Raw genomic sequence first — 19,533 nt, 5'->3', positions numbered from 1 at the left:
ACCATCTAGATTAATGCTGCTAAAAACATGAATATAGCTTGTTTCCAGAGAGGATCGCAAATCTAAAAACAATAGTATTAATAGTTTTTGACTGATTAGCTGAAAATGTTACACAAGTTAAGTTTGGGGAGGGGCAACAGCTCAGGTGATATGGCCACTTTTTAAATGCCAGGTACATTGGGGGGAGAATAAGCATCTGTGAGAAGAAAATGGAATTCACTGGCTGCACCCCTGACAGCAGCTGGCCCCTTACGAATGAACATGCGCCTAATTTTTCAGCTGCAGAGAAGTATAAGGTATGGATGCTAGGTGAAGAGGTTGATTAGGGAAGGGAAAAGAATCCTACTTTCAGTAAAATTTGCACTGCATTACATCACATCATACTTTGCTCATGTTTAGTTATCTGCAAATTCATTCCAGACCTGACCTGCTTTGCCTTTCTAGAAATCTGAGATACATCATTAAGGTAGGTACTGGCAAGCTGCAATGGATTTCATGACTTACCCTGCCTGGTAATGCCCTTGAACCTATGATCCTATGTCTGGCGGTACCTTACATCTCAGTACTGTTACCTGTAGTAATAGTTTAAGAACTGGTATGGTCCCCTGGGCAATATACTTCCTCAGCATTAAAAAACATAAGACTATCCACAACTGTGTTCTTTTCCATCAAACTTACCAAAATCTGCAAAAACTGACTGTCCAGTAATCTTTATGTCATCAGGTCTTTTGGTGATGTATGTTGTATTTGTAAAGTTGCCATCCTGCAAAATAAAGATAAATCAGCAAATTGTACATAAATATAAATTTAACAGTTTTGTACTAGCTAAATAAATGTACAGACATTGCAATTAACATAAGTGATGATTCAATGTATTATAATCAATGTGTGTGTGTGTGTATATATATATATATATATATATATATATATATATATATATATATATATATATATATATATATATATGTGTGTGTGTGTGTGTGTGTGTGTGTATGTATATATATATATATATATATATATATATATATATATATATGTGTGTGTGTGTGTGTGTGTGTATATATATATATATATATATATATATATATATATATATATATATATATATATATATATATATATACACACACACACACACACACACACACACACAGCACATATTAGAATTTCAGACCATTTTTCATGGGATACATGACTGTCCATAAAGTGATGGTGCATGTCATTTTTAAATCAAATATAATGTCACTCATCTGTAAGGACCACTGCAAGACTGACTTCTCTTTGTTCCCAAGATGCAGAGACCCTGGGTCAGGATAACATTAACAGCAAGGGTACAGTGGGCATATTGCTGGTCATTGTAGTTCTGGCAGTACATGCCCCCCCCCCCCCCCAAAAAAAAAAAAAAAAGATTATGGATTTCTTTCTTGGCTACCAGTTGCTCCAATGCAAATTGCAGCTTAACTGACCTTCACTAGACTACTCTAATCCATTACTCTTCATTAAAAAGGACCATTGTTGTCTTTAAACAGAAGCAAGGAATTTTTAGGGAATATGTGCGTGTTGCTTTATTAGCCATATTCTACTAATCATCTTTTTTTACGAAACAGTGATGCAACCAGTACTACTCTATGATATAGAAAACTGGGCAGTAAAGGCAGAGCAGATGAGTAAACTAGAGATTATGGAAATGAAGTGCGATGACAGATTGGTGGTACGATGCACACTGTTGTACAGATGAATAAATAAGGACCTAAGAGCAGAAGCCAAAGTAGTTCCGATTGCAGAAAAGATCAAAGAGAACAGATTACGGTGGTTCAGGCATATGCACAGAAAAGCCAAAGACAATCTGGTGAAGAAGATTTGGGACAGACAGGAAGAAGGTAACAGGAAAGGAAGCAATCCAGCAAAGAGGTGAATGGATTGTGTGGTAGAAGATCTGAGACAGTCCAGCATGAGTATTGAAAAAGGCAGGAGTATGGCACTGAATCAGGAGAGATGGTGACGGTGAACACAACCCCCAGATCTCATGCTGAAAACAGGGCTGCTGATAATGAAAATCAGAATGTCCTTACAGTTCAAGGAGAAAAATTCTGCAAGTGGTTCAGTGTCTATATCACTGTTACTTCTAGCTCAGCAGATCCTGGTAAAGCCTCCATTAACAACTGAAAAACCATGCTTCATAGCAGTTACTGTTGTTTTACATGATGAGTAACACAAAAATGCATTGATACTTAACATCTAGTTTGGTGCAGTCAAAATGATATTAAATGTTCTTCTGGTATTTATTTAAACTGTCATCTTATTTCTGTAAACATCTGAATAACCAAGCAGTAAAGACACAACTGCTTAACATCATCATATGAAAGCTCAAAGACGGATGGACAAAACACGGTTGAAGATGTGTGTGTGTACGTTAGTATGTAGCTTGACTGGTCAGTGAAATATTGAAAGTTGCTCACAAAACATTTCAAAAATTAACATTTATTGTGTTAACTTTGATTTCTAAAATCCATTTAAAGGCATAGAATCTGATATAAATAAACCCTGTAAATATTAGTTTGTGTTGAACAGTTTGCCATTTAAACTTGCTTAGTAACATTTATAATATGATTTTGTTAAAAAAGCTCAGGAAGCAACCATTACAGGATGAAGTACAAACTTCTAGTACTCTGTTAGAATGAGTTAAGTAGCTACTGATCTAGTTTACCTGCCTCTGTGGTGTAGAGGAACAATGCCCTGAGTGTAAACCAGGTGACCCAAGTTCAAGTAATGGCTCGAGCTCTAGAAGACTTCAGAGGCAGCTGGGAATGATTGGCAGGATCCAAGCTCACATCTTCTGGGGAGGGGTGAGAGGTATTTGCCAGACTGGCAATAGTCGACAGCAAGTGGGGGCTTGCACAAAAGCTAGTGACTGGAAAACATAGGCTTGCTATCCCAAGTCCATGATGGCAGCTCTCAAGAACCTTTTTGTGGGAGCATACACACATGAAGGGGAGAGTACTGGGGTCCCTGTGGTATGTCCCCAGCAGAAGAGTTGCTAAGTTGGGATCATGTAAGCATAAAACAATGATTCCAAAGTCTGTGCCCAGAATTACGTGGGCCACTGACTGGACAGAATGCCTGCCAAGTGGGCTGAGATAGATAAGAACACCATTATGTACTGGGTTTGGGAGATATGCATACTTACCCAGTTGCTAAGACAAGTGTCATTGGACTTGGTCTTAGTCATGGCTAAGTCAAAAAGATAAGGCAGTCTACAAGCCTTGGTCAAGAGGATAAGCTGGATGCATCTAGTCACACTGATGAATGCTCTCCACATCAGCACTGCAAGCAAATTTGGGGCCACAGGCAGAGGCACAACGCACCCTTGTGGTTACCTGAATGACAGCACTCTCCAGACAGTCCTCATCCTGATCTCAGGTGTTTCTGGGAGGGGGAATGAATGGGAATATCAGATTCGGGGGAGGGTTTGATAAGCAAGAAAGCAAACGGTACATAGAAAAAAAAGCCTTACCTTAGAAAGTCAATCTGCATGCCAAAGCAAGCATTGTTTACACGATGGACTTACATATCAGTGTCTGAATGTAAAAAAATCATCCATTCATCAGTTTTGTGTTACTTATACTATTACTTATTTAAAATCCAGGATTTGCCTGTAGATAAATAAGAATGCTTGCTGAAGAGTAGTATTGAGCAAGGTAAACATCTCTAAGACTGCAGTTTACTTGTGGTATAGTATTAATATGAAACACAGACTGTCAGACTGCCAAACCCACTACAAATGGCTCAATGAAAGAGGAGGTGGTATATTTTTATTTTGTATTTTTTTCTTCTCTTGTCACCATGATCACGAAGCCTCCACTATCCAGTGACATGTGTTCCCCTTCCACACCTGCATAAAGTACACTGGAAGGAGGACGCAAGGACCAGGAACAATGGCTGTTATCTGATGGAGAGTAGGAGATATTTTTGTACATTTAACTCCACACTATTCTACCTCATCTACAGCTACTGTTGAAGGGCGTCTAAATGAACTATGGCATGTCAGCCCAGTCTCTCTCTCTCTCTAAGCTATATATAATGCTGCTTCATTACTTGTCACTCACCAGGTTGCAGATGTGTAGGGGGTTAAACCAGTCCCCCCAACAGGTAAGCCAACCTCAGCTGGTTACAGCAATCTTCTCAACCAGCTTTTCCAACACTAGGCTTGCTGTCTGAACACAGAATACTAAAGCTGTAGTCAAGGCTTTACTTCTTTGTACCACAAAGTCTTTTCCCTCAATGCACCGTTTTTTTTTTTACATTAAATACAGCACTTAATAATCTTGAAATCTATCTGGTTAATAATTTTCTGGTAAATATGCACTAAAGGAAAAAAAAACATTCAGTAGACACATCCAGCATTTTTATAACTAGTATCTCCTTCACCTCTACTGCATTAGACACCTAGGGTCTTCTTATTTATTTAACTCCTCTAATTCCAATTTTATCTGATCTTTAATTTCTAATCTTCTAATCCTTATTTTCCATCAGACATATCAATATGCAAGACAATTAAGAGTAAAAATGCTTGTATTTATCCATCCTAATAAAACCCCAGGCAAAGTACGTCTTTGTAATAATTGCAAGTCTTAATTTTATGGTATGGATGTACTATAAAACACTTGAAGAATTACTGTTATTTCAATTGGAAGTTACGTGGCACTGAAGTGAATTGCCTTTATATTTAACCTCCTTTTATAAACATCTCCAACTGCTTTTTTTACAGTCATTTTATACAAATGAAATGTTTCCATCTGTAACTATGTTATGACCCTCTGTATATTTACTTAACAAAGGAGTTCATACCTGAAAAGGGTTACATGACCAGTGTACTAATGCAGTTAAAACATCTAAATAATGATAAAAAATCATGCAGATTTTTTATCCCTCCACTTTCCATGATCTTGCTGACCTCACCCCTACCAGATCCGTAGTAGTACTAAAAGTGCATAAGCTACACAGACACAAGAAAGTACAGTTGTGTACACTTACCATAAATGTAGATGTTTGAGTGTATTCAATGTTGCAGTCATCACCTGTGGGATTATCCCTGCTGTGATAGCCCTCGACCGGCCCGAATACCAGAGTCAATGTTTTTCTGCGTCAGCTGCTGTCGCTTGCTGTCTGACGTCAGGTCATCAGTGCTACAAAGGAAGGCAGCTGACGCCATTACAGCAGTTTTTCTTGCCCTAACCAGTCAAAGGTCCAAGTAAATATGATAAAGTGGGCCTGGTGGCTAAAAGCCACCATTAGAAACTTATGTCTCCCTAAAGAAAGAAGATATAAGGGGGAAGGAGGGTGGGAAACCAGGACTGCAACAGTGAATACACTCAAACATCTACATTTATGGTAAGTGTACACAACTGTACTATGTTCTTCATGTTTTACTGTTGCAGTCATCATCTGTGGGAGGATTCCCAAAGCTGAGTAAAGGGGTGCTAAGATTAGTAAGAGACCTAGGAATGGGTCAGCAAGCCCTGCCGAGGCAAACCCTGCCCTAGCCTTCGAAAATAGAGGTAGGCGGCAATGCTTGGTTAAAGCATGGACAAAAGTCAAGGTGGCAGCTTCCAGGATGTCCCTGGTGGGAACTCCTCTGAGGAATGCTGTGGAAGTGGAGGCTGTCCTAGTGGAATGGGTTTGAATAGACTTGGGGGGGGGGGGGTCCCATGCAAAGTGTAGCAGAAATGGATGCAGTATAATATCTATTTGGAAATGGTTTGTTTGGAAATGGGCTTCCCCTCTGCCCCTGGGGCAAAGCTGAAAAGTAGTTGGTCTGTTTTCCTGAAGAGTTTAGTACAGTCCAGATAGTATCTGAGCTGTGCACGTTTAATGAGTGCAGAATTCTTTCCCCCTTGTTTTGAGGGTTATGAAAGAAGGTAGGTAGAATGCATGGCCTGGGTGAGAGTTACATTAGCTACCACCTTGGGCATAAAGGAGGGATTAGTCATCAGGGAGACCCTGTCTGCATGGAAGATGATGAAGGGCTCAATGGCAATCATTGCCTGAAGTTCTGAAACCTTTCTGGCTGAGGTGATAGCTAGGAGAAAAGCAGTCTTCCAGGAGAGGCATCTTAGTTCTGCTGAAGCAGAAGGTTCGAAAGGTGGTAAAGTTAGTTTCTCCAAAACATAACATGTCCCAGGATGGAGTGGGTGGGCCTTCTGGCAGGTCTAATATTAGAAGCCCCTCTGAAAAATTGCTTAATCAAAGGATGGGAGAGAACAGGGGCTGTTCTGTATCAAAATGAGCTGAAAAAATGGCTGAGGCGTGGATTTTAATAGAGGAGAAGGAGAGGCTACTATTAAGTAGCTCCGCTAGGTAGTTCAGGATAAGGGGGAATGGAAGGTTGTGAGGTATTGTACCCTCTGGACGGGCTCCAGGAGCAGAATCTCTTCCATTTTCCTGCATAAGATTTTCTGGTGGTAGGCCTTCTGGCCTCTGTGATCATGTCTAGGGCCTGTTTGCTTAACAGGAGCCCCTTGTCAGCCTTTAGATTATTAACTATGCTGATAGATTGAGAGTCTGCAAGTCTGGGTGGAGCATCCGCCCCACCTGAGTTAAGAGGTCTGAGATCAGGGGTAGCTGCCTGGGAGGCTGTAAGGTCAGGCTGCACAGTAAGGGGTACCAATGTTGTCTGGACCAATCTGGAGCAATGAGGATGGCCTTTGGTCTCTCCTCCCTTATTTTGATCAGTACCTTGGGAATAAGAAGAAGAGGAGGGAACACGTATACAAAGAGGGTGCTCCAGGGGAAGGTCAAGGCATCCACCTTGCACGCTAGGTGGTGATACTCCCCGGTACAGAATTTTTCCAGCTGATGGTTGATGTGCGAAGCAGAGAGATCCACCTCCAGAGTTCCCCATGCCTGAGTGATCTGTAAAACGATTTTTCTCTGGAGCTGCCATTCGTGGGGGTCCAGTAAGTTTCTACTTAAGTGGTCTTCCAGGGAGTTGTTGATCCTTGGTAGGTATTGGGCTATCAGGTGTAGTCCCATGGAAGAGGCATTCAGCCAGAGGTTCATGGCTCGCCTGCACAAAGGGTAAGATTGGGTCCCTCCCTGTTCGTTGATGTACCACATTATTGTGGTGTTGTCTGTTTTGATAAGGAGAACCCCTGGCTTGAGATGGGGTTTGAAGGATGTCAGAGCCTTTAGTACTGCCATCATTTCCTTCTGGTTGATGTGTAAGGGAAGGTGCTGGGTATCCCAAAGACCTTGGGTGCACCTGCCTTCTAGGTGAGCACCCCAAGCTATGTCTGAGGCGTCGGTGGTAATGGTCTGCCCGGTTAGGCAGAGAGTGTAGGAAAGACCCTTGTTCTGGGCACAGGACCCTGCCCACCAGAGAAACTCGGCCCTTATGCAGGGGATCAGAGGTAGAGAGGTCTCTAGAGGTTGAGAGTGCTGACACCAAAGGTTCTTTAGGTACCACTGAAGTTTCCTCATGTGAAGCCTGGCCAGAGGAATTAGAAGGATGCAAGATGCCATATACCCCAAGGCTTGCAGGAACTTCCTCGCAGTGAAGTGACTTCTGAAAGCCAGCTGGGTAAAACAGAGAGGCAGGAGGGCTCTGCTTTTCTGGGAATAGGAAGGTCATTTGGGATGCTGTGTCCAGCAGTGCTCCCAAGAAAATAATCCTCCTGGAGGGTGTTTGCCATAATTTCCTCTCATTGATGGTGTACTCTAAGGAGGTTAGGAGGATTTTGACAAAGAGGAGGTCCTTGAGGAGCTTTTCTTAGCAATCTGCCTGAGGCAGTCATCCAGATAAGGGTAAATGTGTATATTTTTCTGTCTGCAAAAGGCTATGTCCGGGACTAAGCATTTGGTGAATACCCAGGGAGCAGTAGATAAGCCAAAGGATAGCAGAGAGAACTGAAAGTGTTGTGAGCCTGCTCTGAAGCGAAATAATTTTCTGCAGGATTCCCTTATGGGGATGTGGAGATAGGCATCTTGTACATCTGGGGTAACTAAGCAGGCATTTTTTATCAGCATAGGCAGCAGCTGCTGCAAGGTTAGCATTTTGAATTTGGGGACAACAAAGAAGGTATTTAGAATGGATAGATACAGGACAGGGCACCAAGTACCCTCCTTTCTAGGAACAAGGAATAGTCCGGAATAAAAGCCTTTGCCTGTTTGATCTGAGGGGACAGGTTCTACTGCCCCCTGGGATATGAGAGTTTGGACTTGTTTCAATGCCTCTGCTCACTGATTTGGAGGCAAGTCTGGGTATCCTCTTGGAATTGGGAGTTTGTTGAAAGAGAATGTGTATCCCTGAAAAATTATCTTTAAGACCCATTTTTGTTACAGAAGGCCAATTTTCATTGCAGAGGGAGAGCCTTCCTCCTAGTTTTTGGTGAGTGAAAAGAGGGCAGAGGGAGGGGGGAGTAATTGAGAGTTTTTTGACACAGAGGGATGGCTTAGAACTCCCTGCCTTTGGAATGAAAGGGGTCCACTGTTTGGTTCTCTGCTGTCCCTGGGATAGGAGTCTGGGTGGTCTATCCCTGCGGGGCTTACCTTGCCCCTGTCTGTTAGGTGCAGGAAATGACCAGTGTTTTGAGGGAAAATTCCTGCTGAACCTAGGAGGCTGTACCTGAAGGAAATCTTTTACTGCCTGCATAGATTTTGCTTTGTCTTCCATCTTTTTAAGCACCTCTTCTGTTTTTACTCCAAACAAGCGGTCCTTATCCAAGGGTGCATCAAGTAATTTAGATTTGACATGATCAGGGAGAGCTTGTTCCTTCAACCATGCATGTCTCCCAATGACCAGTCCTGACACTGCTGCCCGGCTTGAGGCTTCTAGGGCATCATATCCACAGTGTAATGAGTGTTTAGCCACTTGACAAGTAGAGTGCAGTAAATCTGCTCTTTCACATTGGCATATTCAGGAAAGGTTAAAATCTTTTGCTTTAGTAGTTCTAAATTGTGTTGTTGATATTTTAACACGTGGAACTGACAGTTGAGTGCTCTGATAGCTAAGGTTGCAGAGGTGAACACTTTTTTATCCCATCTGCCAGAGCTCTGGAGTCCTTTTCAAAAGTTATAGGATTCTTTGCCGAATGAGCCTTAGCTCCTTTTGGTCCCTGTGTAATGACCGCCAGGGTCTGCAGCAGGATTTCTGTACAGGTATTTGTGAGAATCCAGTACTCTAATACCTGTCAAGTTTTCTTGGAGCAGGTGGGAGGGCTTCAGGAATTAAACTGGATTCATGGAAGACATCATCAGCCACCTCTAAGATAGGAGGGATGGGAAAGGGTCTGTGCTGGGGCAGGTCTAGAAACTCTCTTAGTCTTTTCTTAGACTGAGGGAAGTCCTGGGATTCCCAGTGGAAATGTTCCCTGAGGGTGTGAAGAGTTTCCTCAAAGGAAAGATCTTCTAGTGGGGACATAGAAGGAATGGATTCCTCTGCATCTGAATCCTCATAAGCAGTCAGAGGTTGTTGTTCCTCTTCAAAATCTGAATAATCAGACTCCTCAGAATCCTGTTCTGTCAGTATTTCAGGACAAAGCTCTCTTGTCCTTTTGGAAGCTGTGGCCTGACTACCCCTGATAAGGGTGATAAGATCCTCCGCCATTTTAAGCATTTGAACTTGGGGTGGTGGACCAGGACTAAAATGGTGGCTAGAGGTGGTTTTCCTTGGAGTGGCCTTGCCTCTAGGCCTAAAAGTATCCAACGGTCTGAGAGAAACAGTAGTCTGAGAGGACATTTTTTTTGTCTAGATTCGGTAGAGAGAAAAACCTCCTCGGAAGCCGGTGCCTGTGTCACGGCTCCGGACCCAAGCAAGGCAGAGACAACCAAAGGATCAGAAGATGAAGAAGATTTCTGCAGCATAAAGGACTCTGAAAGGGTCTCAGTAGAGTCCTGCAAAGGTATAATTTCAGAGAACTGATGACCTGCTTAACGGTAGAGTCATCAAAGGTTTAGCCTTGTGTGGTCTGTCTCCATCTTTATCCTTACGTTTTTTCAGAATGTCCGGTAGAGTCATCAAAGGTTTAGCCTTGTGTGGTCTGTCTCCATCTTTATCCTTACGTTTTTTCAGAATGTCTACGGATTGTTGGCTGACTGATGCCATTTCAGAATGCAAAGACAGAAGACAAAAATACCTGGCTACAATAAGAGCTCTATGATGAATGGTCCTTGCGTTAAATAGGTCACAAAACCGACAATGGGGGACATAGTAGTCTGGGTCTAAACAAATGACGCAGTATGAGTGGAAGTCTCAGTGTGGTATTTGCTTTCTACAGGTGAGACAATTGTTAACTTTTTCAGACATCGGTTAGTGCAAGAAAAAAGGATCCCCAATGGGGTACCTATCTTTAGACGTTTTCAGCTGTAATGCAAAGTCTGGTAGTGACCGACGGGCACACTTGTGAACTGCTTCTGCTATGGGCTCCACGGCAAGAAAGACTGGTGTAATGGCTTCAGCTGCCTTCCTTTATAGCACTGACAATCTGATGTCAGACAGCAGCCGACGCAGAAAAACACTGACTCTGGTTTTCGGGCCGGCCGAGGGCTACCACAGCAGGGATAACCCCACAGGTGATGACTGCAACAGTGAAACACAAAGAGCATCCACTGCTGGACAAATGATTTCTAGTTCAGTATAAACCAAACTATCATTTTCAAACAAAATAAAGTGTCATGACACATGCACGGTGTTCCCAATATAGGAATACTTATTAGTAATCAGCTGTGGGTTAAAAACAAAAATATAAGTAGCCAAAGGACTTCAGATGCAAAAATCTATTATGCTATATTTTGCCTTAAGCAGGTCAATTGAGTTGCTGTCTAAGGCACCCATGCTTCTGGAGAGGATTTCAAATCTCACTTTCCTGATTAAACCATCCTGAACTGCAACAGTAAAACACGAAGAACATCAACAGATATAAAAGTAGAATTAAAGGAATACTGCAATTCATAGCAAAAGGTGTCCAAATAACCAGCCATTTAACATTCAATGATCAGAAGTGTTGTGTAAGATTCAGAGCACTGCTGGTCCCTTCTTTACATAGAATACTAAGAGAACAGACAGAAAGTTCAGAAATATATGAAAAGTATGAGAGACAGTAAATTATTCTGGAGGCTTCCAAGAAGTAGATCTGGGGGGACGTGTCCAAGATGGCTAATTGACAACAGCAACTGGTGAAAGCTCTGTGACTGAAAACGTTTCTCTGACAGAAAATATAATCAAAAAATTAAACTTTGGAGATACTTGTTAGCTAATTTTATTCAATAACAGTTAAAAGATGAGCCACTCAAGGAATGGTACTCATGATTCTTGTGTTAAAAAGACAAAGTCACTAATGTATTACTTAAAATGGACAATATGTATATCAAAATATAAAGTTTCAAAGAAGAGACTATCAAGAAGATGGAACATTTAGAAAATCTTATGAAATAAAGTACATACACGGAAGAAGGTTTAAATGATCATGAAGGGAGAATAACTGAAAAGGAGTCTCGGACTAAATTTCTTTTAAAATAAAATAACTGACTCATAGACAAAGTTGATTTAGAAAATAGACAGATGAAATAACATTAGAATTCATTTTTTTTCAATAAGCATCTTTATTAAATTATCACATATGACATAGGCAATCTTACATTCATATAAATGAAAAGCAAACACTGACACCACTTTAGTTGCAAACATTATACATCACAGACACAAAACAACTGTAGCTGCAAACACTATACATCACTTATAATCTATCCAGTCATTGTCAGTTAAGCATTACATGACTCATTCAAATCCTGCCTTTTAAACCTTGTTCCTTCTATGCGTATATAGTATGGCAGTTTGTCTACTCAACAAGGAAACTAGGAACTTTGGTATCCAAAGTAGGTTGTGATTTATTAGAAATATATACAGTTACAGTTGTAGACTTAATTTTTGTTATTTACAAGTTTTAGGAGTTTAGTTTGTAGAAAGGAAGAATTAAAAATATATGGAATGTTAAGACATAATTAAATTAATATGGTGGACAAATGTGTCATATTAACTTTTAAAAGAAATCTTTCTAAATATGCTGTATGGATAATTTTAATCTACTATCTATTAATGTAAATGGATTAAATAATGGCAACAAAAGGAAATCATTAATGAGATATCCAAAATTAAACAGAGGAGACATTATATTCTTGCGAGATACTCATTGGATAAACATATCATCTTCTTTCGGCTGTTCCCGTTAGGGGTCGCCACAACAGATCACCTGTTTCCATTTCTTTTTGTCCTCTGCATCTTGCCCTGTCACACCAGCCACCTGCATGTCCTCTCTCACCACATCCATAAACCTCATCTTAGGCCTTCCTCTTTTCCTGTTACTTGGTAGCTTCATCCTTAGCATCTTTTTCCCAATATACCCATCATCCCTCCTCAGCACATGTCCAAACCAACGTAATTGTGCCTCTCTGGCTTTGTCTCCAAACCTTCCAACCTGGGCTGACCCTCTAATATACTTATTCCTAATCCTGTCCACCCTCGTCACACCCAGTGCAAATCTTAACATCTTTAATTCTGCCACATCCAGCTCAAACTCCTGCCTTTTTGTCAATGCCACTGTCTCCAACCAATATAACATACCTGGCCTCACTACCCACTTGTAGACCTTCCCTTTCACTCTTACAGGTACTCGTCTGTCACAAATCACTCCTGACACTCTTCTCCACCCACTCCATCCTGCCTGTACTCTCTTCTTCACCTCTCTTCCACACTCACCGTTACTCTGAACTATTGGCCCCAAGTATTTAAACTCATCCACCTTCGCCACCTCTACTCCTTTCATCCTCACCATTCCTCTATCCTCCCTCTCATTCACACACATATATTCTGTCTTAGCCCTGCTGACCTTCATTCCTCTTCTCTCTAGAGCATATCTCCATCTCTTCAGGGTCTCCTCCACCTGTTCCCTACTCTCACTACAGATCACAATGTCATCTGCAAACATCATAATACACGGGGACTCCTGTCTGATCTCATCTGTCAATCTGTCCATCACCATTGCAAATAAGAAAGGGCTCAGAGCTTGATAAACATATATAATATTTAAATAACTTGGGTTATAAAATGTTATCTGCTACTTTTAATACAAAGAGGATAGGAACTGAGGTATTTTGCAGAAAATCTATTGTAATGCCTAAGGACACGGAATCCAAAGATCCCAAAAGAAATGTATATATTTGTAATAATTAAATATAAAAGCAACATCTATACACAAGCTAATTTTTACTGGATCCATGTAATAGCTACAAGAGTGGCTAAAAGTTCGCTTAAACTTACTACAAAGTCATTGGAAGGGTAGTTTGATTCTAGCAGGGAATTTTATTTGCATATCCAACAAAGACGATACAAGGGAAAAGAAGAAAACTAAAATTCTGGCATCAACTAAAACATCAAAAAGATGGATTAGTAATAATAATAATTTAGTTGATTTAATAGTACAAGAAGAAGATAAGTCATTCTTCACTCATTATTCTAATGTGAAAAATCTATACAGATTAGCTAATAGAAGTATGGAGTTAAGCAAAAAGGCACAAATCAATAATATCCAAACTCCTCACACAAATAAGTTTACCTCAGACACAGAGGAAATGCTGAATATTTTTTAAAAAATCTATGAAGCTCTTAAAAATAAAAATAATAATCCTGATAATTACAAAATTGACAAGTATTTAAAGCAAAATGTTGATAATAAACTTAATGACCAAAAATACCTATGTGTTGAACAAGTTAAAGAAGCTTTAAAAAGGGGGAAAATGGTAAAGCTCCAGGGTTAGATGGTTTAAGTATGGAATTATATAGTCTGCTTCCATTAAATATTTTGGAATTACTGAGCTACACTTTCAGGATAATTCAGAGTGACAAAACAATTCCTCCCTTATGGAAATATTCTGTAATCTTGCCTAATATTAAATAAGGAAAGGATAATAAGACAGCTTCCTCAGACTATTTCATGATTAAATGTAGACTATAAAATATTACTTCTACCTTCACCACAAGATTAAAGATATAGTAGACAAATTACAATCAAATAGGATTTATAGTGAATAGATTAATGTCAAATAATATAAAAAGGGTAGTAAGTATCTTAGATTTAACAAAATAAATGAAGAAATTGCCCCTAATAAGCTTAGATATTGTTAGCTTAGGTACTGAGAGAGCTTTTGATTCTGTAGATTGGAACTACTTGTTTAAAACTTTAGACGCGTTTGCATTTCCAGAACAATTTATTGGAACATTAAAAAAAACTGTACAGAGACCCCAAAGCATGTGTTAAAATTGGATCTTCCATTTCTAAAGGATTCACTTTAAATAAAGGCACAAATCAAGGGTGTTTCCTGTCCCCTCTACTATCTGTATTAGCTATTTAACCCTTAGTTAATACTATAAGAAGCAATAAAAAATCATGGCTTCTCAATTAACAAGGATTGCCAATCTAAAATACAGTTTTTGCAGATGGTATTCTGCTAATTATAGGAGATTTAAATTATTCAACTGAAGAAATAAATGAAGAAATTGGAAAGTAACAAGAAGCATTGCAGCTGAAATTTAATAATAAAACTGAAGCTTTAGTGTTAAATCAATTACTAGATATCAAGTCTAAAGATAAATATAATTGTGAAGGAAAATAACTAAAATACTTGGGAATAAAAATCTATCAAGATGTGAGCAAGATTAATAATAATTTTGAAAAAAATAAGTGTTACTTATTAAAAAAATGGAATGAATTTTCTCTTTTTTTTTTTTTTTTTTACTTTCAAGGAAAGGTCAGTACTTATTAAAATGATTATATTACCCAAGAAAATATACATACTGCAATCAATAACGTTAATGCCTGACAACAAATATAAAATAAAAAAAATAAAATTTTAAAGAATACTGAAAAATGTTAACTTTTGTCTTATGGTATCCTAAAAAGCAGAGGATTGCTTATAGAAATCATGTAAGATTATGGCAGTATGGTGGAATTACCTTCCCAGATGTATCATCTTATTCTGTTGCTGCAAATTATAACTCTATTATACTCTGGATAGACTCAACTTACACTAGTCAATAGAAAACCATTCAGGAGCAGATTTTACTAAATTCTTAAAGTTTATCAAATATGATAAATTATAAATGTAATAATCCTTTCATCTGGTTAATAAACTTTACCTTAGAAGGAAATTAATTTCAATGTTTTGACTCTGCATATAGGAAATCAATTCTTAAAACAGTTAAAAATATGTTCTTAAAACTCCATTAATATCAAAATATAATTTTTTGTGCTTTTCCATTGCACACACCTCTAGATTTAAGGAAATTCAGAATGATGTTGAAATGAATTTACTAAAAATAAATAGATTAGCATTATGGTCTGATTGCTTTGAAAAATGAAAAGCTAAGTCACCAGGACATTTAATGAAAGATTGTAAGTTGGATGAATCTATTAACAAGCTAATATTACACACCAGTAAAAAATTAAATGAATTTGTAGATATGAGTGAAGAACAGAATATTATTTCCATACTATATAAATATATGAACATTACCATCATGAGCAAAATGACCTACAAAGGAAGCCTGTCCAAGATATACAAGTTAATTATAAATAATAATTTTGATGCATAATTCTGGAACTTTTTAGATAGTTGATAGATGGCAAGAATAAAACTTTGTTACTTAAATCAGTTAGTCAAACTTCAAGTTTACACTTGAAAGTTTTCATCTGGAAATATATACACAGAATATTTGTTACTCCCTAAACAATCGCTAAGTTTAGTAAAGTGACCTATTCAGTCTGCTGGAAATGTAGTAAAGATGTAAAAGCTGACTGGATACACATTTATGGACTGTGAAAAATTACATGTATATTGGAAAGATATGTTTTTAAGGGGTTATGATCTGATAATTGTTCCTGAACTAAATCAAAAATACTAATGAATATTCAACTTCCTTTACCTGTAAAAGCCAAACAACAAAAATTACTCTGTAGTCTCCTGGTCATACCTGGAAAAGTTATTACAAAATACTGGAAATGGAATTCAGTTCCTACATTCAAAGAATTTTTAAATTTAATAGCAATACTATGCAAAACGTAATGATCAGAACTGGGCCTATAAATCATACTAAGACTTTTAGCAGTTGGGACAGCCTTGAAATGTTGCTAATGAAATAAGACTCTTATAAAGTGTTATAGCATAAGACTACCTTGATGATTCAATGTATTCCTAAACATCATATAAAAGTATGCAATGTTGAATTTCTTCATTTCTGTGTAAATACTTTAAATATGTTAAATAAAACTTTTCTTAAAAAAAAAAAAAAAAAAAAGTAGTAAATCTGTATATTCTGTGCGACAGGATAGAAGAGACTTACAAGACCAAATCCTCAGAAAGTAATGAACTAAGGACACAGTATAGGTTTGAAACACGACCATGCAAAATTCTTAGAATACACATGGACACAAATGAAATGGGAAACCATGTTACAGAATATTAAGAATATTAAGAACACATTGGCTTGTATAAGTACCTAATCTATGAAATGTTACACATTTCAGTATTAAAAGTCTTCAAACTTACATTCCCATATTTTGATTGAAGTACAAAGTCCCAACACAAGTACATGTATAGTCTACCAGCCTTCTGTCTACATAACAGCATATTAAAGTTTGCTGGCATTGTTATATACTCCCAATTGCCAAGTTCTGTCTTGTACTTGTAGAAACCATCATGTACAAAAAATAAACATTCATATACCCATAGGTAATTGTTCCCAAGCATCTTACACACAGACATCAAAACTTCAGACCCAAGAAAAGAAACGAAAAGTACAACTTTCAGATGATTATGTGTAATATTGCAAAACAAGATGATACACTTAAGTACCTTTGGAAACATTCTGTTATATTGACATTACATTATTTTTCTATGAGCTCAGACAGCTGCAAAACACTAAGTACTTCTGACTACAATGGTATACATGGTGAGAAGCACCTGTGTGCATCCTAATGATATAAACTTTGAGCACACCTTCCACTGTCTGCCCGCCATTACACACACAGCATAGGGTTATGGATAGGGAAGGATACACAGCAGATGGCAATGCTGTATAATATTTAATGGCTGTGTACTTAATTTCTCTGTGAGGATGCCTTTTGCAATATGTGACTGCCGCAATTTTCTTTTCTGACATCCGCAGTTTAGTAAATGTGCAGCTTTCTCTAGCTCCCTATAAACAGGGTGTGTTAGCTTATATTCAGCACTAGGACAGCATATTCAATTATGCTTCCCCGGTCCAATCTAAATGTACTGAGCCAGCACAATTTAAAAGACAAAAACAATAAAAAAAATACATGTGCCAAACTTGCAGTAAAATTCAGCTAGAGACGCTGACAGGAAACATTGTCCAAACATCCAAAAACAGCTGAACAGTGTAAGGGTAATAAGCAACTACTGCACAATGCAGCCTACAGATCAGAGTATATGACACATTTATATCAATGATCTCAGACTTCATACGTCTTCCAAATTGTATAAAAACTGGAAAGAATCCCAAGTATAAAAATGCAAATCTCCTTGGAAGGTCAAAGAGAAGGAAGTCAAACAAAAAACTCATGGCTCTAAGGGACAAATACTAAAGTACCAAGACGTTAAAGGAGGCCAGACTCCTGGAATTATGGCCCATACTATAATGCTTCATAAATTACTAAAAATATGTGGTATTACACAATTATTTACAAATAAAGATATTGTGTTAAGGAAGCAGAAAAAGTAATCTCTTGGGCAGCACCTTCCAACAAGCACTTCACCACCTGATAGTAAATAACAATGCAGTTAGCAAACCATTGAAAAAAAAGAGTTGCATTTTGACATTGAAAGCACCTCTGTCTGACCTGGAGGAAAATAGACAAAACCAAAATAAGTGGTTAATTTGCAATGGGCTTTCCAACCCCTGCATTTTACCTTTAAAACAGGAAGATAAGGATATTTTTGCTACCATTTCTGATAAAAAATATGGGTTAGTCCTACGGGTAATTAATCTTAGTGAAAAGCCAAGACGGAGATATAGCAGCTAGGGTCTTGCCATTCACACAGACGTTGAGAGAAAAGGAGATGGCCAACAGGACACCTTACAGGGCATAAGCCTCCGTGCCAATGAACCAAGAAGTTCAAATGGAAAACAGGACACATGTTCTCCAAAGACAGGCAAATACACACAAGCCAAAGAACTCATCAGCCAGCACAGGATTACCTTTCTACTCTACACAAGGTCAAGACAGACATGCTAGAGAAATGGAACATAAATGTGGAATAAAGAAAATCAAAGTCAGGCAGATGTTTCTGACGGGTAATAATTACCTGAAAAATAATAAAGTGGCAACTTGTTTATTTCCAGACACAATGAAAATCTCTTCCAGTCAGCAGAAAGTACAGTTTTGTACCTACCATAAATGTAGATGTCTGATAGGTATGCAACTGCAGTCCTGACATATGGGTTGTCCTGCCTCAGGCAGCCCTTCGGTCGGCCGGATTCCAAAGTCTGGGTCAGCTGATGTCGCCCTTTCCCTGACGTCAGAGCACCTGGGGTATAAAAACGTCAGCCGACACCATCTTCTTCAGTGTTTCTTGCCCCAGATGCCAGGTGCCCTCTAAGGAAGGCTAAATTTAAAAAAAAAAATAGAGAAAAATTCCAGACAAGTACAACAGCATAAAAACAAATACACCATAAAAGATTACCCCAGGCAGCTAAAATGAGGGGTAGAAACCCAAAAGTATACCACAGAGGGGTAGGTGGGAGGGAAAACCTGACTGTAGTTGCATACCTATCGGACATCTACATTTATGGTAGGTACAAAACTGTACTATGTCCTTCAAGGATGCAACTGCATTCCTGACATATGGGTTGAATACCATAGCCAACCTGGGGGTGGTAGGCACTAAGACAAAGATGGTGTAGCTAAAATGCCCTGCAGGACTGCAGAGGCAAACCCTGCTCTGGACCTGGAGTATAAAGGCAGGTTGTAATGTTTGGAAAATGTATGCACGAGCTCCATGTAGCAGCTTCTAAAATGTCCTTTGTTGCCACTCCTCTTAAAAAGGCTGTGGAGGTGGCTGTAGCTCTGGTGGAATGTGGCCTGATGTCAGCTGGCACAGTTTTTCCATGAAAAGAGTAGCAGAATCGAATGCAATTTTCAATCCATTTAAAAAGTGTCTGTTTGGAAATTGCTTTTCCCTGCAATCCAGCAGAGAAAGCTACAAAAAGCTGGTCAGATTTTCTGAAAGACTTTGTTCTGTCCAAGTAGCAGTGCAACTGTCTGTGTATGTCCAAGGTGTGCAGAAGTCTCTCTCCTTTATTTTGAGGATTGGGGAAGAAGGTAGGCAGGTGATTAGCTTGATTCAGGGACACCCTGGATACCACCTTTGGCATGAATGACGGATTGGTTCTCAAAGAAACTCTGTCCTGGTGAAAAATGAGAAATGGTTGTATTGCCATAAGGGCCTGTAGCTCAGAGACTC

The 19,533-nt window shown here is 38.9% G+C and overlaps 1 protein-coding gene across 1 annotated transcript in view; it reads right to left on the bottom strand.

Annotated features, from left to right (window-relative positions):
- Positions 1-643: 643 nt before the first annotated feature.
- Positions 644-19,533, bottom strand: part of LOC122810135 (T-cell immunomodulatory protein-like) — a 1,047,680-nt gene continuing 1,028,790 nt past the window's right edge. Inside the window, exon 8 of the mRNA XM_044081609.1 lies at positions 644-763. Coding sequence (XP_043937544.1) covers positions 644-763 — 120 coding nt within the window. The remainder of the gene's footprint in view (positions 764-19,533) is intronic.

This window comes from Protopterus annectens, chromosome 8.part1, assembly GCF_019279795.1.
Source record: "Protopterus annectens isolate FY-2018-M chromosome 8.part1, PAN1.0, whole genome shotgun sequence".
In the NCBI taxonomy this organism is placed as follows: Eukaryota; Metazoa; Chordata; order Ceratodontiformes; family Protopteridae; genus Protopterus; species Protopterus annectens.
This window is presented reverse-complemented; position numbering and strand designations above follow the sequence as displayed.